The sequence below is a fragment of the Verruconis gallopava genome (genome assembly GCF_000836295.1).
Source record: "Verruconis gallopava strain CBS 43764 unplaced genomic scaffold supercont1.3, whole genome shotgun sequence".
NCBI lineage: Eukaryota > Fungi > Ascomycota > Dothideomycetes > Venturiales > Sympoventuriaceae > Verruconis > Verruconis gallopava.
Window position 1 is genome coordinate 620,564 of NW_015622139.1, and position 20,481 is coordinate 641,044.

The window sequence follows — 20,481 nt, forward strand, 5'->3', positions numbered from 1 at the left end:
TACCTCTGTAAATTGAGGTTGACGAGGAAGCCATGTTGTGTGCTAGAAAACTTTGTGTGCAGAAGCGCTAAAGCTAATGTTACTGTCATGAGAATGTATTTATGCCTAACTTACAAGGCAAAGAAGAGCGCACAGGCCAAAATGCCTTGCGAAATCTACGCCAAGCCCACACATGCACCAATTCTTTCGGACTTCAATCGCAGTGACGACGACGGCAAATATCCACACCTCGCTCCATTCGCCATTCTGATAATCCAGCATGGCTTCCCAGAGCGTACAGACGTACGGCTACCTGCTGTTACAAATGAGAGACACAGACTGACAGTATGCGCAGCTTCGGCAAGAAGAAGACCGCAACAGGTAGGTTTTGCATTCCACCCAGTTTCAAGCGGCGAACCTAGTATACTGACATATTCAACAGCGGTAGCACACTGCAAAGCGTATGTTCGAATACATCGCAGATTCACCTCTCGTATACACGAATTGCACATATCATTCTGACCAGACAACAGCGGCAAGGGCCTCATTAAAGTGAACGGAAAGCCTCTGCACCTCGTCGAGCCCCAGATCCTGCGCTTCAAGGTTTACGAGCCAATCCTGCTGGTTGGTCTTGATAAGTTCGGTAGGCATTCACTTATACTCCAGTTGTGGCATGAAATTAGTTCGAATGCTGACGCTTGCAAATTTTAGCCGGTGTTGACATTCGTGTGCGCGTCTCCGGTGGTGGATCTACCTCGCAAATCTACGCTATCCGCCAGGCTATCGCAAAGGCCATCGTCGCCTACTACCAGAAATATGTTGATGAGTACGCGAAGAACCAGATCAAGCAGACCCTTGTTCAGTACGACCGCACGCTGCTCGTAGCCGACAACAGGAGAATGGAGCCGAAGAAGTTCGGTGGTCCAGGTGCCCGCGCAAGATACCAGAAATCGTACCGTTAAACAGCGAAATCTTGGTGTTCTCGTTGTTCAAATGTGGTTCGAGAAGAGATGGGCTGAATGTGCAAAAATCTCTAGTTGTGTGCTATTGCAACAACAAATCAAATGCGAACATGGCATGGAGTACTATGGTCTTATGTATGGGGCCTCGATGCATATTTTGCGAGGCTTTTGATATGAGCAAGAATCAATCATAAAGCTTCAATTACTTTCCACGGCGTTCCAGCACTCTACACTCTGGATGCCATTGTTGGCTGGTTAAGGGCCTCGTAGCCTGAGAGTTATGGCAGACTCATTCAGCCATATCGTTCCTTTGCCAACGCCTTCAGGTATTCCATCGTCTTCTCCTCCTTCTCCTTCGCCTTCATTAGCCTCATCTCCCTCTCCGCGCGTCTCGCCCTCAATTGCTCCTCCTTCCTCAATTCCCTTTCAGTCTTCTTCCTTTCCATCTCCGCCTTCCTTCTCTTGAAACCCTCCAAACCGTCGTCACCCATCAAGTCACTATCCCCAACCTCTACCTCACCACCCTCTTTTGCTTCCTTGAATCCGCCAATCGTCGCATTTAATAGCCTCTTCTTCTCCAGTTGTCGCTCACGAGAACCGGGATCCGCGCGCGGAACCAATTCTTCAAGCTGTTCTTTCTGTAGTTTTCGATCTACTCGGCGGCTATAGGCGAGTTCGGCTCGAGCCAAAGATTGTTCTTCGGCTCGGAGCTCAGCTGCAAGTTCGAGTTCTTGCATGTTTGGTATTGCTGGTCCTGATATCTTGCCGCTCCTTGTTTCTGCTGGTAGTGAAGGGCCAAATTCGTCGTCCTCGGACTCATCGTCGCTCTGATTACCTTGTGCCCGAGAACAATAATCTCGCGTGCTAACATCATGTTCTTCGTTCTCCTGTGGTGTATGATTCTGAAGATCGGAAGTCAATGCAGAATGATCCGCTTTCTTCTTCGTGCTCGGGTCATACCATCCCTCGGCCAGCTCTCCTCTATTCCACTTTCCTACAAAACTCTTCCAACGTCCTTTGACTTCCCGCTCATCGAGGGTATCTAGCTGGAGTTCCTTCTGCACATCGAGGTAGAGCGAAAAAATGGCCTTGTATTCTCTGAAGTCATGTTTGCTTAAAAGCGGGGCATGGAAGGGCAGCACTTGTGGCCTTGATGCTGGGGATTCCGTGCGTCTACGCTTGTGTCGATGTGACTGTGAGGGTCTATATGGAGAACGCGATCGAGAACGGTCTCTTCTATTCTCAAAATGTTGGTCTGCATGGTTGCTATGTTCAAAGTGTCGGCCCATATTTTGTTTGGCAGTAAGATGGAAGATTGAATAGGTGTGATTCGATAGGGTTGCATTTATCACCCCGCTCATTGGCTGGCTTTCGCTGATCTCCCATTTCAATATGTGAACATTTTGTCCAAACGTCCAGAATAAAAAATTCATTAATTGCTCAAATTTCACGATTCTAATAATTCTTGCTGGTCGTGATTGCCAACCGAAAAGACTTCTACCATCAATTGATGTTCATGGATGGAATCATCAACGGCCTTTAGTAATTGCGTATCCAGGGCCAGATTTAGACAAGTGCTATTAGCATCAGCTCGATCGAGAGACAAGAGTAGGGCTTCGTTTTTATATGGCTGGAGACTTTAAGGTTTTGCTAAATGCCGCCGTTGAGCTCAGTAGCCACACATTACACTATTAAAACCATACCATATATAAAGAGGATGGATCCTATTGTTGCAGTCAATCAGATGCCATTTGCATTTCTACTTGATACAGCGCAAGATAGACATCGATTGGGTTAAGGAAACAATGTGTAACGTGGTTATGCCAATCTTATCTTTTTCGTTCGTAAGTTGGAACGATACATGAACATTGGGTGCTTGTACAAAGCTGTTTTCGTTTTCGTTCTTGAGAACATTGAGGTCCCCTTCAAATACCGATTTGCAAGAAAGGGCAACAGACACGACCGAGTGCCACCAGAATTACTTTACTGCCTGATCCTCAGTCTTAGTCCTCGCCAAGCGCGATTCTTCAAAGGTAATATCTATCATCTGCTGCGCTTAACAGAAGGCTGCTCGATACATTGCCAATGTGAGCGTTTGGCAAAATCTCGAGGTCCTTACAGGTTCTTCTGGCATTGGGAGCCATGTTTAGTGCATATATTTGTCCAGATCCATCCTAACCGATCTTCACTTAAGTACCGTATGAGCCCCACGTATTGCCAAATAACCCTCCTTCTGTCCTTGAGGCATCGCCCGGATGTAGTTGTATATTTCTGCGTTGTAATATCTCAACTTGCTCTTTGGGTCCGTGTAGCTCGTCGGCAGTCCTGTTATGTCACAGTATTTCTTTTGGCTACTGGGGTGCAAGCTCGGTGCGCTTTCAATGTTTGTATATGTGACGCTCATGCTCTGCGCTCCGCCCCCAAATGCACTACCAGTGTCGCCACTTGGCTTGGTTATCCCCAATGCGGCTTGTTGATTCCGTTCCAACACCAGGCGATCAAGGCGTTGCGCCGCCTGGGCGATGTTCGTGTTGCCGTGATGGGCGACGCTACCGTTTGAGACTGGAGTCATAGCACCTGTCGATGCAAAGTCCGATGCTGGAATTGGCGTCGAGGAACCTGACACGGCTTGCGAGCCCATCATAGAGGCTTCTTTGCGTTGCGCTTCAGATATTATCTGACGAAGATTCTTGTTGCGGCGTTGGGGTGGTTTCCATGATGGATTGCGAAATGGTTTTGGGACGCTATATATGTCGAGTTTATCGAGTAGAGCTTGGTGATTTGCTTCGTTTGAAGAATTAGTTATTGGAGCCATGGCGGATTAGTTTTTGCGTAAGGTGCGATCGTGACCTAAATCTCGAAGTCGAGATGTGTTTGGGTGGTCAATCACCTGCCGTAATAGACGCGACAAGCGCGCCCCGAAGGACCACCTTCATACCCTCCCAGCATGGGATTAGAATGGTGACACAACCGTATCTCAAACTCTGTCTTTTATTCAAATATCCTCTCTGCGGGACTCAGTAGTTCATTTTGATAAATAGAATGGTACGCGTCTCCTGTGCACGTGGAAATTGTATTCTATGTTGACATAAACAACTAGGAGAGCCCACACGAACATCAACAGAGCCTGCTGCTCTCTCGCATTATCACTAATGTGGTCAGCATAAACCTCGACACGAGGTTTGACGCGTTGTTTTGACCTTCGATAGGAGAAACTCAACGAAGCAATCATGGTGTTGAACAAAAGCTTGCAAGTACGTTTATGTAGTATCTAGGGTTGGACCTCCAGACCAACTTGACCTAGGAAATCAACTTTCAAAACATGAACGTCGAGCTGGTAGCACAAATGTTCAAAAACTATCAGTCAAATGTTCTCTTCCATCTTGAAGGTACGAAGCTGTGAACGCCGGTCTACGATCTGACTGCTAATGTGCGTAGCAACCGACGAGCTCAAGGAACCTTCTTGAATGAAAAAGGATTTTGAGGCCAGTCGTACGCTTGGACAGGGTGTATATGTTTAAACATCATGAGAAATGGAGCGAAGGATAGGAGTATACCATGGAGCTGATAGGAGGTGCCCTTATGTTGCCATTATTTAGCGCTTTAGCTTATGGAATATTAAGCTTCTCCAGTTATTTCATTAAATTCCAAAATTACATGCAGTATAGCAGCGTCTCTGAGCTGTTGTGATCTCTCAAAACACGAGAATAAGCGCGCGTGTGGTCGCATCTCCAAAGCTCAGACCACACGGAAGTCCGCATCTTGAATGTCGAGCATGCTCAAATACCAGATGCCAGTTTGATGGCTAGCTTCGTTATCTGCGTTTGAATTATGTCGAAACCTTGATTGCGTTCGGCCCACTTCCCCAAGTCTCGGGCGAAATTCTGTCGCGCCTCACCTCGAAATCCCTTTCCAAAACACTCCTTGCGCTACCGCTGAGTGCGAGCGACATCCAGACGAGCGTCTTATTGCATCTGTTTACGAGGACTCTAGTGGAATAGCACGTAGAACGTATCAACATGCCAGGCCTCATAGACACACCAATCGCTGAGTCAGGTCGCAATTCGCCTAAGCCTGCACCTGCGAAGATATGGACTCTCAGCGAGCCACCCTTTGAAGGCTATAAAGCGCCAGACCCCCAGGGCTACGAGCACAGTAATCGCGATACGGCTATAGTCATAGACCAAGGATCTTCAAACGTACGCGCCGGTTGGTCATTTGACTTGAAACCCCGTATCACGATACCACCCCTTTGGGCGCGATACAAGGACAGAAAGCTGAATCGTTACTTCACATTCGTCGGCTCGGATGTGTACGCGGATGGTACAGCAAGAGGACAAGCCAAGAACATATATGAGCCAGGCAACAATATCGTGAACAACTGGGATGCAGTAGAAGGTGTTCTCGACTATATCTTCATAAAACTTGGAATTGACGGCGATTCGAGTACGGGCATTGAGCGACCGATTGTCATGACTGAGCCTGTGGCCAATTTAGGATATACAAGAAGAAGTAAGTACCTGTCCATCGCTGGCGAAATACCAAGCTAATCAAGCGAACAGCCATGTCGGAGATCTTGTTCGAATGCTACGGGGCTACATCCGTTGCTTACGGAATCGACTCACTCTTCTCGTATAAATACAACAAAGGAAAGACTGGCCTCGTGATATCTTCTTCATACACTTCGACCCACCTCATACCAGTGGTCAACTCCAAAGCCATGCTTACGCACGCCACAAGGCTGAATTGGGGTCGGCAACAAAGTGCAGACTATCTGCTTAAGTTGCTTAGACTGAAGTACCCCACATTTCCTGGCAAAATTACTGATCCGCAAGCTGAAGACCTTGTACGAGATCATTGCTACATCGCTCAAGATTATCAGGATGAGATTTGCCATTTTCTCGATTGGACGGGACTAGAGGATCGAGATCATGTCATACAACACCCTTTCACCGAACAAATTGTAGTCCAAAAAACAGAGGAGGAGCTAGCACAGATTGCAGAACGTAAGAAAGAGAGTGGAAGACGTCTGCAAGAGCAAGCAGCGAAGATGCGTCTAAAGAAACTGATGGACAAGGAACAAGAACTTGAGTACTATAAGCAACTGCGGAATAGGCTTGCAGATCTACCAAAGAAGCAAGTCAGGCAATTGTTAGAAGCCGAGGATTTCGATGATGAAAGTCAACTCGAAAAGCGGATTCGTGATTTAGATAAGGCAATAACCAAAGCACGGAAGAAGGACCTGGGCGAGGAGGTAGAGGAAGAGCAAGCAGAGCCACCTACTTTCCCTCTCCTAGACATCGATGATGCAGAGCTGGACGAAGAGCAGAAAAAGGAGAAAAAACAGCAACGACTGATGAAGTCAAATTACGAGGCGCGACAGCGAGCCAAAGCCGAGAAAGAGAGGGAGAAGGCTCGGATAGCAGAGGAGGAGCGATTAGATAACGAACGAAGAGAAAACGACCTTGAGGGCTGGGTCGACGAGAGGAGGCAAGCAAGACAGGAGCTCTTGCAGCGCATAAAGGAACGAGATCGCCTGAAAGCTGATCTAGGAAATCGCAAATCTCTGGCTAACCAGATGCGCATGAAGACTATTGCAAACTTGGCGTCGGAGAACACTTCGAAAAAGAGACGCCGCGGTGGTGACGATGATACTTTTGGTGCCGACGATGCAGACTGGGCTGTCTACCGCCAAGTGCAGACGGGGGATCAAAGTGACGACGATGAAGAGGAGGATCTCGATGCTCAGCTCAAGAACCTCGAAGGCCAGCTGTTGAAATTCGATCCGAATTTCACGGAGGACAGCACACGGGAGGCGCAGCTTGACTGGACAAAGAGCCTTGTACACGCCTTCCTGCGAGGACCATGGCCCTTCAACCCGGAAAGCCAGCGGGAACTGAATCAAGTTCACCTTAACGTTGAGCGAATACGGGTGCCAGAGGTGGTGTTCCAGCCTTCGATCGCAGGACTGGATCAAGCCGGGGTTGTCGAAATTGCTACTGGTATTCTCAACGAGCGATTAGTCGACGCGCCGTATAGGGGCGACATGCTCAAGGATATCTTCTTGACGGGCGGCAACACGTTGTTCCAAGGATTTGAGGAAAGGTTGCGAAAGGAGCTCATGGCTGTATTAGCACAGGGAGAACACTTTAACGTTCGGGCGGCGAAGGACCCGGTTCTGGACGCATGGCGAGGAGCTGCGAAGTGGGCTGGAGAGGCCGGATCGAAGCAGAGCTTTGTCACGAGAGCGGAATGGATGGAGAAAGGTGGTGAATACATCAAGGTATGTTGCACCATTGCACGTGACTAATTTTCGCGTCGTGATCTGCTAACATTGGAATAGGAGCATGATTACGGCAACATTCCTCTGTAACGAGCACGAAGCGGTAATCGGCATGGTTTATCTCTGCGATCTAACCTCAAGGCTCTGTGCAAATTCGTTCCCAATCAAGTGAATGTTCAGATATGAGCTTTTAAAATTTGATCGTGACAACATCCGCAAGAATATTTTGCATTCTCAATTTATCACAGTCTCGTAAGGTGGACCAGTTCAGAGCCTCGCTATGGCTCGATCAAGAGGGAATGACTCTCAATCGTGTCGCGAAATCTCTAACAACATGAGATGCCAGCCGTTTCTCACTTGACGATATGCCTCAAGTACCGTAAGTTGAGTGATTTTTTTTTCTATTTTCTTTTTTAGCCGAACGGAAGAGGCTTTGATTACGCGTTGCAGAGCCAATCAGATCGTGACATAAAAAGTAAGCTCCATTAGTCAAAGTGAAAGATGAAAAGATTTGACGTGGTCGCCACCCCTGCGGAGGATTCAATCAAATCATTTTCTGAGAGTTTGGACTACTCCGTTGTCCACGACGCTAATAAGGCGCTCGCGAAATTCCTCCGGCATGACGAAGGAATGAATCCAACTAGCTACATGGACTGATACGAATTGGATGAGGGCGAAGATTCCATAAGAGGCCAAAGCAGACAGCCTCAGTCTGTGGGAACATTTTTTTGTGTCCTTGGGCGTGAAGTATACCACGAGGTGCATGTAGGGGCATCAGCAGAGGTGAACACACCTAAGCGAACAGTTTCCGGAACGATGTATGCGAGACGGATGGAATAATTACAGAAGTATGTGAAGAAGCAGATCACTGCCCTCGTAGTGATCGACCAAGCAGGGTCTCAAATCCTGGGACATGTACTTCGGGACCAGATCTCGGAGTTCGCCCAAGACCAGGCACGATCAGCAAGGTGGTGATATGGAAAGCTTAAGACCCTGGAGCACGCGTGCCGTGCTCTATGTTGTTGGAGCATGCGGGGCCGCTTCTGCCGCGTGGCAGGGTTTCGAAGCTCCTGTGGGAGATGAGGTTCGAGAAAAAAGGCCACGGAGGTAACATCGAGGTCGGCCTCGAGCGCGAGGTGGACGTCTTGCAGCCAGGTCCCGGCGCAACACGGCATCGCGAGCGTAGAAGAGCGCTGCCCACAGCACCTGCGAGGCCCGCAAATGAAGCGGTCGTACGAGAGAGCCAACCATGTTGGACGAAGACACAGCGGTTGTGAAGTCGTCCAGGCCGGTGTCTGCGAACGATGGCGAGGGCATCGAAGCGTGGGCCTGCCGACTTCTGATTGGCCCCGCCAAATTGGCCGCACTGGACAGCTTCATTTCTCGGCCCGCTCCATGATTCTGAAACAGCGTCCGCCTCATGTTGACCACAAATCCTGGCCGCTTCCAATCCAGTGCTCGAACGACGGTTCGCTGCCAAACGCCAATTTCCATTGTCCTCGGTCCTGGGCTGCGCCAGCTTCAGCACCGTGAATTTTTCCAGCACTGGTTGGAGCCAGGCTTGCCTTGCGAACGTTCCGCGCGTAGGGACATGCTGACCGTCTTTGTGTGGAGCGGCAAGCGGAGCCTTACACGCATCATTTGACATTGATGAAGTCCTGGTATCCCTTTCGTGATGTAGCGGCACGCGTCTGCTCTCTTTGCTCCATTTCCTTGTTTACGCTTCCTACTCTTGTCAGTCCTTTCTTGTCTTCTCTTCTCAGGCAACATCTTCGTAGTCGGCCGGCCGCCGTGCTATGCAGCTCCGTGATCAGGTCTGCTAGTCCGCGTCTTATATCGACCTGGTCGACCGATCGAAACATTGGCTCTCTGCGAGAGCCGTCCGTTCCTTATTCTTCGAAACATTCGTTATCATTGCTTCGTACACGGGAAGCTTCCCATTCACTTGAGACATTTTAGCTCCTTCGGTTCTGATATCCCACCACTTGTACACATCAGTCGCTTAAAACTGCGTCAAAACCTTCCATCATGGCTAGACTTATGGTTCGATCGAAATCGCATCAAAAACTTAGGGAGCCTGCGGTCGAATCCCGCGTTGACAGCATGCCGAGCTCTGAGCAGGTTTCAAGCGAAACATCTTCACTGCATCCGGGCTCCTCCTCCCCTTTGGTAGGGGTTGCTAGAAGTAGGTATGCTTCTCCTGCAAGCACGCCTGGCTTCGAGGTGCTTTCAAGACCAAAGACTGCAAATGCCGCCATGGACGAGCAACGTCGGAGGAGACTTATGGCTATGGGAGATCCGATCAGTGTCACCGACGGGAAGCAGACGTTCAACTTTCCAACCCCGCTTAGGGAAGGGCCCTCGCCGCGACTGATGAGCAGATACGCAAATAGTTCCCTGGCTCCAAGACCGAATCTTGAAAGATCAGATACGCCTGATACCATTGGCATTGCCCTGGGTAGTCCTTCGCATCTCGCACAGTTTGAGAGCCGATGGTCACCGTCTCCCGTCCATGAGAAATCGTATTTCCCAAGCAACGGAGCTACACCGGTGGGCACCCCGGGACTTCGTGAAGCACGAGAACAGAGAGCAGATGCATCCCAATCCAAGCCAAAACTAAGTCGGTGGAAGTCAATCTTTGGTAGAAAGAACCAACCAAGGGACCAACGAGAAGCACGCCAGCAGGATGATCATCTTTCTCCAGAGGCCCCGCCTAAGTCTGGCCCTGGCCTGAACAACTATCACACGTGGGAGCACGCTAGTCCGAGGTCACCTCGCATGCGAAGTGACACTGTTCCTCGCTATGACGCTCCACCCCAGGCGAGCTCTCCAAGATTGGGCATCGGTAGGTCCCAAACGGCTCCCACTGGACGTAGAAACCCGAACAGCCCGCAAGTCCCACCGAAGGACTTCCTCGACGTTGAAATTCCCAATACTACCTTGGAACGATACAGTGTCATGTTCAATGGCATTTTGCCCAAGCAGCCAGGCGGCTTACTGGCACGTAGACAGTCTAAGCGAGAGAGTAGAATTACAGGACAGCATCCACAGACTCTTCAGGTACGTCTTTATGAGAGATGGGTAAAAAGATCTCGCTTACGTGGAGTTAGGATTTGGACATTCCACCTGTGCCGAAACGACGTAACACCAACGCTTCACCAAATGCTTCTCCATCTTACCGTCTGCTGATCTTCCCCCCGGAAAGCACAAACTCGCCTAAACCACTCGAGAGGAACACGTCTCTTCTGCACCGCCCCAGGCCATTGAAACGCTCCAACACAGCACCAGGAGCACTCTCACCTGGTCTACATAACAAAATGGATCAGTTGTCGCCCATGTCGGAAACTTCAGAAGCTCTTGGAACAGAGACAGATCTCGCATCTAACACGGACAGCGCGCCACCCACGTCAGACTTGCCTGGAGAGGACGAGTTGAAACGCATCGAAGACGAGCTTGATCGCGTCGAGCAAGAGCTTCGTCGCGACGAGCGCAACCGGCAAGCCCTTACGCCGACCCCATCTGAACCTTCCTCTCCCGCCACGCCTGAGGACGGCAAATCGGTGCAGTCGTACAATCCGTTCGCGGTCGATGCGGCCCACACGCGCAAGAGCAGCTCAAATTCATGGGAGGATCGCTCGATGCAGGAGCCCGACTGGGAAATGATCACGATTGGAAAGGTTGCCGAACCAGGGGACCGCTTCTCAGGCGCGCAGACGGTGCGGGTGGTGGAAGAACCCTCGCCAATCGATAAGGCGGCGCCCTCGCCGCCACAGGTTTGGCACCCTCTGCGCATGAACTCGCTCGTGGACAAGGACCGCGCAAAGCTCAATGGCGGGAGGCCCAAACATCCTCTGACCGCGACGATGACGAGCCAGCCGCTGCCGGGAAAGGTCGAGGTCCAGGTGGCAAGGAGCATGTCCGTTACGAAGGGAGCAAAGGCAAGGCCTGTGTTGAGAACGAGTCCGAGGGGCGTGGAGAAAGGAAAGGGCGAGACTCTCGTCGAGAGGAAGCCCCTGACGCCCCAGCTGGTTGAGCCAGCCTCCTCGGGCGATTCGTTCACCAAGGGCCACAAGCCCATGAAGAGCGTGGCGGCGAGCATCGTCGAGATGGCGTAGAACCCGCGCTCTCCGTCATCAGCAGGATATTCTTTTTTTTAAACATTACTATTATTATTGTTGGCGAAAGATCCAGAAGCGCTCCTGGATGAGCTGGTGGGTCAAACTTCGGTTGCAAAGATCGTCGGGCACCACCTTTTCTCTTATTACCTTCTTACTCACTCATTCTCCCTTTGTAAGGAGCAGGCACGGGCGAGCGTTTTACAAAACCTTTGGATGCTGGCTGTACTTCATTCGCTAATTATACCACGCACTCTTTTACTTTGCGAATGTAGCTTAGAGGCTTGCGAGTGTTAATAGACTGAACCTGCAGAGATGAACGCAATCATTTAACGTTTGGGAAAACTGTCGGGATATGGCTGGAGCACGCAGCTTTCCTTTTTGGGTCGAGCTTGATTTGAGAAAGTATGGCGTATTCCGCCGCTTCACATATCGTTCTTCCGCTCCACTATTATGTTTACGTCTTGCTGGGTATGGGCCAATGGCCTCAACGTGTTTTTTGCCTGATACTTTTCACATGCTATTGTGATCCCCGTGATATTATTGTCGTAATACATAAGTATGAGGATACCGCTCTGGCCCTTGGGATCGTTTTGGGCTACTCATATTCATACAAGTTTGGCTATAAACGTCACCGCCAATGGTGACATAATTCGTCGCTGAATTGGTTCACAGCTTGATTGGCTGCTCCGCTCCGCTCTGCTAGGCGCGGCTCGGCGCTGCTTGGATTCGGGTTGTTCTGCATGGTGCAACACGTTGAGGGAATCTTTAAATCAATCACATACCTGTCTCACCTTCATCGCCTCCTGGGAGATCGGCTACGGGAACCGTAGTTCCCGTACGATGGACTCCGACGACGGCGACCACTAGAACCATAGCCCCCATAGTTACCGTAGCTACCATAACTGTCCCGTCGTCGAGGCGGCGGCGATCTCGAACTGCTGTAAGGGCTCCTTGTGCGTCTCATCGGCGGTGGCGAGTAGCTCCTGTCACGGCTTCGACCTCGGCCTCCTCCGTTTGGGTAATATGTGTCTCCTCCTCTTGGGGGGCCTCGTCCACTGTATCCCCTGCCATAGACACCGCGGGGCGGGGGAGGTGACCGTGGAGGCGGGCCTCGCCGCGGCGGGGGGCTGTAAGAGCGTTGGCGATAGCTGTTACGGGGACCTGGCGGTGGACCATTGCCCCAGCGTCTGCGCGGGGGGCGCGCTTCACGATCGCGCATCGGAGGGTCCAGGTCATCAGTCGCGCGAGGCGGTGAGCGTGAGAAGCGACGCGGAGGAAGAGCGATGCTCACGTTGATCGTGGACGAGTCGATTTGCCCTTCGTGGAAGTGAGCCATGGCGGCCTCGGCGGCAGCGGGCGTCGCGAACAAGATGTAAGCTGTACCACGGTTTACGTTGACTTGTGTGGATGTTAGCTTTGGGCCATAGAAAGGATCGCCGTAGCGAAACGAAGGGTCAAGTACTGACAGACTGGATTGAGAGGCATGTCGATGTCAAGAATCTCTCCGAACGGCTCGAATATTTCGCGAAGGTGAGCCACAGTGACATTCTTGGTGAGTTTTTCCACGATAATCTGAAGCCATGGTCAACAAATGGGCTTCGGCCGACACGACAGCTGTGAATACCTTTGCACTGCGCGGTGGAGTGGGACTGCGGCTAATGCTCCTCGTCCTGCGCCTGCTTGGGCTTCTGGAGTAGCCTCTAGGTCTTGAGAAGCTGCGTGAGCGTCTGCTGCGGCTGCGGGACAAGTTCCTGCTATTGCGTCCGCCATAGCCTCTCGGTGAGCGGCTCGGCGACCTTCGCGATCGTGATCGCGAACGTGAGAGCGAAGACCTGTCGCGGCTGTCTCTCGAGTCTGGACGGTGTCGCGAGGAGCTGCGTGTTCGCGAGCGGGATGGCATGGCTGCTTCGTAGTCTGCACCGATCTCTCAGTGTTGTTGCCAACCGTCCGTGAAAGCGACGAGAGTGGATCTGAAGGGAAGAGCGTGCCGGCGACGATTGATCGAGCGAAGATGAAGGTCACGGGCAGCACAAGCAAGCAAGTCTAAGCCGCCTGGCGCGTACAGCGTCGAGCAGAAGCTACGCGAGTTCAACTGAGAGTCTGTAAAGTTTACTGAAGCGGTGCTGGGCCAAGTTTGACGGGGCTGGTCCATGCATTGCGTCCGGCTGAAACAGAGAAACACGCGTATTTGACAGCCCGGCTCCGTGGTCCCGAGCACTGACAACCGCTTGCCTTCTGGCCGCCCGTTTCTTAGCGCCTCCAGCCCCAAGCCTTCTCCGCCCCCCCCCCCCCCCAGAAGGCACGTACCGTAGGGGAACCCTTCCCTCATCTTACGCCAGTTCTCATATCCGTCTCGTTCCTCCTCCAATGCGTCGATCGTCTTGCCCATTGAACACGCTCGCACACGTCCTTTGATTGCTGCCAGACCTGCTTAATCTCCCCTGCCCCGTCTTTCCTCCTCCAGCCGAACATCCTCCAGCAAGTCCGCACTCCAAACCCCCCGCTCGCATGCGGTCTCCTCCATGCGCAAAGCCATCTTCTCCGTGACCTCAGAATGACTCGCAGATAAGAAACTGGCACCGACACGCGAGGCATGAGCCAAAACCCACGCGTATACATGGGCAGCAGCAATGACGCCAACGCCGCAAGCGACGGGGAGGCCTACGACGCCGCACTCCCTCGCCAGCACGGTCAACACCACCATCGGCCCCGGTGACGCCAACAGCTCTCTGCTCCAACCCTCCCGCATACCCAAAGATGCACGTTCCATGTCTTCCACCAGCCTGTATCCTCCTCGAGGTCAGTCGCTGGGCTTGTCGGGTCCGCCTCCCGGCAGCTTCAGCTCGGAGTTGCGTAGCACGTCTTCCCGGACGGAAACGCCACGTCCAGATTTCGCGCGCAACGACAGCAGCTACTCCGCCAGCAATACGCTGGATCTGGAGGACGCACGCAGCGTATCGGAGAAGCGCCAGGCCGAGATCACTCGCGAGATCGAGAAGGAGAAGAAGATCAAGGAGGGATCTGAGAACCTACTCGAGGCGTTGAACTCGAAGAACCCGAAGCAGTTTAAAGAGCAGAAGCTCAAGGTTGAGGCCGAGCTCAACACGAGTAACCGCAAAATTGCGGAGCTGAAGCAGGGCCTTGAGCAGGAGATACAGAGGGCCAAAGAGAGCCAACAAATTGGAGAGAGCAGGCTGAGCTTTCTCTTTGGGAGCACGAGCGGAGGACGCCCATCGAGCAGGCAGACATATGGCCGGGGAGAAGAAAATGGGGAGGAACTGTTGGAGGAGGAGGAGACCGAAAGTCCGACGTATGTGCTAAGCGAGATACTACAGGCGCTCGAGGCTGAAGGCATGGGACCGGAATTCTACGTGGGATACGCCAACAGGCTGGTTGATCTTTTCAAGAGGAACCCAACGTTGAAATATGACTTAGTGTGGTCGATATTCGGACTGCGCATGCAAACGCTTCTGCTTAGCGATAGCCGCGAAGTGGTCGCTGCCGGGTACAGAGTGCTGAGGTATTCGATCACAGACAGACGGTCGCTGCGCATCATTCGCGAGCTGCACACAGACTATCTGGTCATTTTGTCGCTGGTCAAGGAAGGCAAAGCGAGCGTGGAACGAGAACAGGCTCTCAAATTCGTCAGGGCCTTCCTTGATGTCAAGGATGGCATACAGGAAATATCCAGAGCCGTGATCCGAATCATCGTCGCTGTCGCAGAACACAGCGATGATCGATTGCGAAACATCGCCATACTCACGCTTGCCGAGATTCTAGTCCGGGATCCCCCAAGGCTTGTTGAGGCTGGTGGAATGGGCACGCTTACAGACGCTCTAGGGGACGGCAACTATCGTGCAGCGGAGAGCTTAGTTGGCGCATTCTTGTTCCTGCTGGATACGCCTCAGAGAAGAAAGTTTCTGCGCTCTGGTCATGAGCTTGAAATGCCACTGGCCACGTTCACGGAATCGCCAGTAGGACACGTGCACGAAGAGAAACTGAAGTCGAGTGGAAAGGTCATATCCGCGCTTCTGCGAAGCTGGCCTGGCCTTATCACGTTTTCCATGAACGACTTTCTCGCTATTCGATCGCTGGTCGCATCGATGTACATACCCCTTGTTCACGTTCGTCACCAGTTGTTGGATCTCATCATCGACGTCTTGAGGATAAAGTCGCCTTCTTGGGGCTCGTCTTTTGTGGCCGGAAGGAGACTCACAACATATGCCCGTGTAACAAACTTAAAAACTCAGACTCCGAGCACGGATAATGTCGAGACCGAGGATGAGATGGAACAGCGAAACCTCGTAGAACACTTTACAGCCGCTGTGTTGGGAGTGTTTCTTCATGCAGGTCTTCTAGAGGCTCTGTTGCACGCTGAAGAGGATCCTTTGTCCATGCCGCTGAAACGAAAGACTACTTTAGTTCTAGGCGAGGTCTTAAAAGCGGCTAATGAACTCTTGCCAAATCAGTGGAGCGCAAAACTTCAAGTGCTACCAAATCTTGTTCGCTCAGCCACCAAGCTTAACGTAGACGAGCGCTTCCTGGCTGTTGGGACAATCTATCAGATCGACAGTGTGAACAGGACACTTTACCGATCAGATCCCAGCGTCGTGGCTACAAGATCGACGAATAGTTCCTCCGAAGCCGAAATCATACGACAGTCAGCAGAACAGGCCAAAGCGCAACAGGGTATGCAGATGGATGAGACGCAGTTCAGGAACATGATGCTTGATACGGGATGCTTATCAACATCGAATTGGACAAAGTGGCGTTGGGACATCATTCAGAATTTGATCGACGGGCCATTGCGCAATCCAAAAAGACTGGACGAAGCAATGCGATCAACAAAGTGGCTGCATAGGCTTCTTGGCTTCTATAGACCGTTCAAGTACCGGTTTGCGGATGTCAAGAACACGAAGCCGAATCAAAGATACGTACGCATTGGCTGCTCATTATTCCAGTGCTTGCTCCTGAATGCCGAGGGTGTCAAATACCTAGCGGAGGACAAAGTGATAAGACAGCTCGCAGAGTGTCTGTCGCATTTCGATCGCATGAGCGGTCTAACATCTGAGACACCAATGTTTACGGAGCACAGGATGAACGAGACGCTAACAGGAGGCTACTTCCAACTCTTAGGTGCTCTCACGAAAGATGTGAGGGGACTTCAGATTCTGGAAAGATGGCGTATTTTCAACATGTTCTACCACATCGTGGAATTGCGCGATCGAGACGATTTAGTCAAGATGCTGCTCGGGTCCATGGACTACAATCTAGACTCTCACCTACGCATCATCCTTTCGAAAGCGATGACGACAGGCTCCAAGAACATACGCATTTTTGCAACGCGTGTTCTGCGTAAATACGCGACGAGAACGATTTCGGACACAACTGCTGGGACAGTGGAATGGGCAATTCGTCTGCTCGTCACGCAACTGTACGATCCTGAAATCGAGGTCTGTGAGATAGCGATAAAGATCCTCGAAGAAGCATGTAAACAAATCCACAGCCTGGAGTATATTGTCAAATGCCGACCTGCACTCGATCATCTAGGCGAAATCGGTGCTCCACTGCTTCTACGTTTCCTGAGCACGTCAGTGGGCTACAAATACCTAGATGAATTAGACTATATTACTCGCGAAATGGACGACTGGTTCCTGGGGAGGAACGACAGTTATGTTGCGCTTATTGAGGCGAGTCTAGCTAGAGCGTTGGCAGACATACCTGAGAAGCAAAGTATCCAACACACGACTGGTATTCTAGAGGATAGCATGGCACCGGAAGCCTTGGAGTACGGCATCGTCCCGCCGCACTTCTATCGCGAACTGACGCGCACGAAAGAAGGCTGTGAACTCCTCGAATCCAAAGGCCACTTTGATGAGTTTGTAGCTACAATCAGGGACTGGGGTATGGAAGAGGAAGATCCAGAGATCATTCTCAAAGTAAAAGGCTGCCTCTGGGCCGTCGGCAATGTGGGGTCCATGGAATATGGGGCACGTTTCCTTGAACAATCTGATGTCATCCGCGATATTGTTGACATTGCCGAGCGCTCACAAGTCATGACAATGAGGGGGACTGCTTTCTTTGCTTTGGGTCTAGTATCTCGCAGTTTACACGGCCAGGAAATCCTCTTAGAATATGGCTGGGATGGGACAACGAACATGCGTGGTGAGAGCCTGGGATTCTGTATTCCGCTTGATTTCGGGAAGTTGTTCGCTGTGAAGCCGTGGAAGTCGCCCTACGCGATGAGTAAAGAAGGGAGCGTGGCAAAAAAGCCGGAGAACAAAGTAGTTGAGGAAACAGATGATCCCGTTGAGGCGAGGATACTAAAAAGCGTGACGGATTTGGGCAACACCGTCCTCGCTAAGAAGGCAGCAGGGGATTTACATGGGTATGTTCAGGCCTTCGCACTCCCGTTCCAAGAGCCAAAAAAAAAAAGATTCTAACACACTGTCCAGGATCAAAGCCAAAAATCCTCTCCCCTTCCAGCGCACTGGTCTATTCCTCCGTGTCCTGAGTATCCTTGAAGAGCACCACTTTCGACTTCCCGTATGTAGGTTTGTGATTGACTTGTTCGACAAGAAAGTTATGAGGCAGATCGTACTTGAGGAAGATATCGACGAGGATGAAGACGATGACGACAGGGCACTTTTCGATGACCATGAAGATGATCGTGGAATGGCTAGAGTCGCCAGTAATCGAAGCCAGGCTTTGACGGACACTACGGAAGATGACGACGAAGATGCACAGCTGTTTGGCGACGTGCAAGCGAAGAGCGGAAAAGAGATTTTGGACAATGGCGTTGTATTGGGGAGGATGGACATGAATAGCACCACCATTTTCCGAGGAAACGGATGATCCGGTGGTTTATCTTGGGCTAGAATGGATGGGAGCCTCATCTTTACCTTGTTCAGAGGCCTATCTCATTGTATCATGCATTGCACAAGGAGCGAGGCTTGGTTTTTGGATTCGGTTAAGCTATTGTGCTTGTCCAATTTTCGCATCTCGCCGGTATTGTCAGAACAAATGAGCGCTATGACGGAACTACGAAAACATGTGGGGTTTTGTACTATATTAGGTGATTCGGTGCGAACATGCGATGTAATGCCGATTCACCTCTTCCTTCGCGTCTTCTCCTTTAGCAAGCACATCTCCTGTGTTTGGCGGCGCAAAACTTGCTGTTTTCCTTTAATGGGTCCGTGTTCAAGGATCTCGTCAGGTGACATCGCGCATGCGCAGTCCAAATACTCGTCTTTTGTCTGCCATCCGTTTCGAGAAGCCGATAGTTCTCCAACAGTAGAAATTTCACAGAACTTCTTCTAAATCTACTGGCCTGACCAGAGGGCAAATCGCCAGCCGTTCAAAAGATGCCGCGCGCGGCAAAAAAGGATGACCGCGGCATCAAAAACAAGACGCTAGTCGTCGACAATGGTGGCTACACCATCAAGGCTGGCTTTGCAACTTCATCTCCAGATACTAGCCACTGCCACGTCATACCGAACTGCATCGCGAGAGACAGCGACAAGCGCATATGGATAGGGTCGCAGCTTGAGCAATGTAAAGATTTACGTGAGCTGGCGTTCCGAAGACCAGTTGACAAGGGCTACCTGGTGAATTGGGAGGGTGAGAGAGCCATCTGGTCGCACTCATTCTTCTCGCAAAATGCGGATCTGAAGGTGAGCGGCCTGCGATATCAGACGCAGCATTACGTGGCTTAGCTGTATGTAGTGCGATCCACATGAAACCAACCTGGTCCTGACCGAAGCTCCGAACTGCCCTCAGGCTTTGCAGCTCAACTGCGATCAGATGGTCTTTGAGGAGTTCGAGTTCGCTTCATATTATCGCTGTCTTGGTGCGTGACCGCGTCCTAGCTAATGATAGGTCACTTGTACTGACGAACCGTCTAGCCCCGGTAGGGAATGCGTACAACGACATTCAGCCGCTTTTTGGTTCAGAATCGTCCGGTTCCGAACGACCAGTCTCTGCAGCTGAATGCGTGCTGCTCGTAGATTCGGGCTACTCTCACACTACCGTAACGCCTCTCATCCACGGACGACCTGTGCAACATGCCATCCGGCGTCTGGAAATAGGAGGCAAGTTCCTCACAAACTACCTCAAGGAACAATTATCCATACGCTCCATCAATCTCATGGACGAAACCTACGCTGTAGATGAAATGAAGGAAGCGGTAAGCTTCGTGAGCCTGGACTTTCGAGCCGACCTAGAACGCACGTGGAAAGGAGATAGGCGCAATCGACGCGCGATGGATGCGGACATTGTTGTCGACTACGTCCTTCCAGACTATCAGGAGCTACACCACGGCATCGTTCGACCGCACGACCCGCAAGCTTCCAAGGCTGCTCTGAGGACCTCGACTGGCCCAAGTAGAGAGACGGTGATTACCCTCACCAATGAGAGATTTGCGGGACCAGAGCTTCTCTTCAGCCCAACTGACGTAGGGCTTCAAGAGGATGGCCTGCCTGGCGTAATTATGCAGAGTGTAGAAGCGATGCCCGAAGGGATCAGACCTGCCATGCTTGCCAATGTCGTCCTCGTCGGCGGCAATGTCAAAATCCCCGGGCTTGCAAATCGCTTGTGCGTATAGCGTACTTCTTTACAACCGATAGCCAAAGCTGACCTCGTGTTAGGAGACAGGAACTTAGGCAACTAGCACCATCGGAGATAAATGTGCGTGTGGCCAGTCCACCTGAGTATGTGAATTGAGCATTCTTTTCAATCTATAGCCAGCTAACATCACCTAGCCCAATTAAGTACACCTGGCTTGGTACGGCCAGAATGGCATCAAATCGGGAGCTAATGAAGAGCCTCTCGGTCACAAAAGCCGAGTATGAAGAATATGGTGCTAACTGGGTATTACGAAAGTTTGCAAATCCTGCTTGAAGCACCGAATGTCTGAACCTCAGAGTTCACTGCTTGACGTGGCTAGAGCTTTGACAGCACTGCGAATCTGACTGGGAATGAACCAGCACAACCGCACTGACATGATCTCCGAAGCTGGTACTGCTTTAGACCTATCCTATCGCGTTGCTCAGAACGCGACTTTCGACTTCTCTGCAGAGGAGAAATTGCAAACGCTGATGAGACGGATGCCGGGACAGCCAAAACTAGATATAAAATTCAA

General features: G+C 51.3%; 9 protein-coding genes across 9 annotated transcripts; 6 read left to right on the forward strand and 3 right to left on the reverse strand.

Annotated features, from left to right (window-relative positions):
- Window positions 1–178: 178 nt before the first annotated feature.
- PV09_01157 (40S ribosomal protein S16) lies at window positions 179–1,256 on the forward strand. Its single transcript, XM_016354003.1, has 5 exons — window positions 179–282; window positions 335–360; window positions 422–440; window positions 513–622; window positions 691–1,256. The coding sequence occupies exons 1-5, from the start codon at window positions 260–262 to the stop codon at window positions 939–941; spliced, it is 429 nt and encodes a 142-aa protein (XP_016218098.1). The 5' UTR covers window positions 179–259; the 3' UTR covers window positions 942–1,256.
- Window positions 1,030–2,240, reverse strand: PV09_01158 (uncharacterized protein). Its single transcript, XM_016354004.1, has one exon. The coding sequence runs from the start codon at window positions 2,228–2,230 to the stop codon at window positions 1,235–1,237; it is 996 nt and encodes a 331-aa protein (XP_016218099.1). The 5' UTR covers window positions 2,231–2,240; the 3' UTR covers window positions 1,030–1,234.
- A 357-nt stretch (window positions 2,241–2,597) lies between these two features.
- On the reverse strand, window positions 2,598–3,779 carry PV09_01159 (uncharacterized protein). The gene has a single exon (XM_016354005.1). The coding sequence runs from the start codon at window positions 3,754–3,756 to the stop codon at window positions 3,127–3,129; it is 630 nt and encodes a 209-aa protein (XP_016218100.1). The 5' UTR covers window positions 3,757–3,779; the 3' UTR covers window positions 2,598–3,126.
- Window positions 3,780–3,906: 127 nt separating this feature from the next.
- Window positions 3,907–4,602, forward strand: PV09_01160 (uncharacterized protein). Its single transcript, XM_016354006.1, has 5 exons — window positions 3,907–3,986; window positions 4,042–4,098; window positions 4,151–4,195; window positions 4,246–4,330; window positions 4,380–4,602. The coding sequence occupies exons 1-5, from the start codon at window positions 3,984–3,986 to the stop codon at window positions 4,406–4,408; spliced, it is 219 nt and encodes a 72-aa protein (XP_016218101.1). The 5' UTR covers window positions 3,907–3,983; the 3' UTR covers window positions 4,409–4,602.
- A 117-nt stretch (window positions 4,603–4,719) lies between these two features.
- On the forward strand, window positions 4,720–7,441 carry PV09_01161 (uncharacterized protein). Its single transcript, XM_016354007.1, has 3 exons — window positions 4,720–5,453; window positions 5,504–7,224; window positions 7,285–7,441. The coding sequence occupies exons 1-3, from the start codon at window positions 4,961–4,963 to the stop codon at window positions 7,312–7,314; spliced, it is 2,244 nt and encodes a 747-aa protein (XP_016218102.1). The 5' UTR covers window positions 4,720–4,960; the 3' UTR covers window positions 7,315–7,441.
- A 1,494-nt stretch (window positions 7,442–8,935) lies between these two features.
- Window positions 8,936–11,723, forward strand: PV09_01162 (uncharacterized protein). Its single transcript, XM_016354008.1, has 2 exons — window positions 8,936–10,284; window positions 10,335–11,723. The coding sequence occupies exons 1-2, from the start codon at window positions 9,253–9,255 to the stop codon at window positions 11,337–11,339; spliced, it is 2,037 nt and encodes a 678-aa protein (XP_016218103.1). The 5' UTR covers window positions 8,936–9,252; the 3' UTR covers window positions 11,340–11,723.
- PV09_01163 (uncharacterized protein) lies at window positions 11,435–13,455 on the reverse strand. Its single transcript, XM_016354009.1, has 3 exons — window positions 12,967–13,455; window positions 12,809–12,914; window positions 11,435–12,740 (listed from the first exon to the last, which is right to left on the reverse strand). Exons 1-3 carry the CDS (start codon window positions 13,240–13,242, stop codon window positions 12,136–12,138), a joined length of 987 nt encoding a protein of 328 aa, XP_016218104.1. The 5' UTR covers window positions 13,243–13,455; the 3' UTR covers window positions 11,435–12,135.
- A 517-nt stretch (window positions 13,456–13,972) lies between these two features.
- PV09_01164 (uncharacterized protein) lies at window positions 13,973–18,197 on the forward strand (the record flags this gene model as incomplete). Its single annotated transcript, XM_016354010.1, has 2 exons — window positions 13,973–17,730; window positions 17,798–18,197. 2 exons carry the CDS (start codon window positions 13,973–13,975, stop codon window positions 18,195–18,197), a joined length of 4,158 nt encoding a protein of 1,385 aa, XP_016218105.1.
- A 509-nt stretch (window positions 18,198–18,706) lies between these two features.
- On the forward strand, window positions 18,707–20,240 carry PV09_01165 (uncharacterized protein; the record flags this gene model as incomplete). The annotated part of the gene is made up of 5 exons (XM_016354011.1): window positions 18,707–19,015; window positions 19,068–19,191; window positions 19,247–19,934; window positions 19,988–20,050; window positions 20,102–20,240. The coding sequence occupies 5 exons, from the start codon at window positions 18,707–18,709 to the stop codon at window positions 20,238–20,240; spliced, it is 1,323 nt and encodes a 440-aa protein (XP_016218106.1).
- Window positions 20,241–20,481: the final 241 nt, after the last annotated feature.

Excerpts from the sequence above, each read along its gene's own strand:
- PV09_01157 (XM_016354003.1), top strand. The coding sequence starts at position 260 with ATGGCTTCCCAGAGCGTACAGAC. Across the intron at positions 283-334 it reads GCTTCCCAGAGCGTACAGAC|CTTCGGCAAGAAGAAGACCG; the intron begins GTACGGCTACCT and ends CAGTATGCGCAG. Across the intron at positions 623-690 it reads GGTTGGTCTTGATAAGTTCG|CCGGTGTTGACATTCGTGTG; the intron begins GTAGGCATTCAC and ends TGCAAATTTTAG.
- PV09_01158 (XM_016354004.1), bottom strand. The coding sequence starts at position 2,230 with ATGGGCCGACACTTTGAACATAGCAACCATGCAGACCAACATTTTGAG.
- PV09_01159 (XM_016354005.1), bottom strand. The coding sequence starts at position 3,756 with ATGGCTCCAATAACTAATTCTTCAAACGAAGCAAATCACCAAGCTCTA.
- PV09_01160 (XM_016354006.1), top strand. Across the intron at positions 4,196-4,245 it reads TGTTGAACAAAAGCTTGCAA|GAAATCAACTTTCAAAACAT; the intron begins GTACGTTTATGT and ends AACTTGACCTAG. Across the intron at positions 4,331-4,379 it reads TGTTCTCTTCCATCTTGAAG|CAACCGACGAGCTCAAGGAA; the intron begins GTACGAAGCTGT and ends TAATGTGCGTAG.
- PV09_01161 (XM_016354007.1), top strand. The coding sequence starts at position 4,961 with ATGCCAGGCCTCATAGACACACCAATCGCTGAGTCAGGTCGCAATTCG. Across the intron at positions 5,454-5,503 it reads TTTAGGATATACAAGAAGAA|CCATGTCGGAGATCTTGTTC; the intron begins GTAAGTACCTGT and ends TCAAGCGAACAG. Across the intron at positions 7,225-7,284 it reads AAGGTGGTGAATACATCAAG|GAGCATGATTACGGCAACAT; the intron begins GTATGTTGCACC and ends ACATTGGAATAG.
- PV09_01162 (XM_016354008.1), top strand. The coding sequence starts at position 9,253 with ATGGCTAGACTTATGGTTCGATCGAAATCGCATCAAAAACTTAGGGAG. Across the intron at positions 10,285-10,334 it reads AGCATCCACAGACTCTTCAG|GATTTGGACATTCCACCTGT; the intron begins GTACGTCTTTAT and ends ACGTGGAGTTAG.
- PV09_01163 (XM_016354009.1), bottom strand. The coding sequence starts at position 13,242 with ATGCCATCCCGCTCGCGAACACGCAGCTCCTCGCGACACCGTCCAGAC. Across the intron at positions 12,915-12,966 it reads CTCCACCGCGCAGTGCAAAG|ATTATCGTGGAAAAACTCAC; the intron begins GTATTCACAGCT and ends CCATGGCTTCAG. Across the intron at positions 12,741-12,808 it reads CATGCCTCTCAATCCAGTCT|TCAACGTAAACCGTGGTACA; the intron begins GTCAGTACTTGA and ends CATCCACACAAG.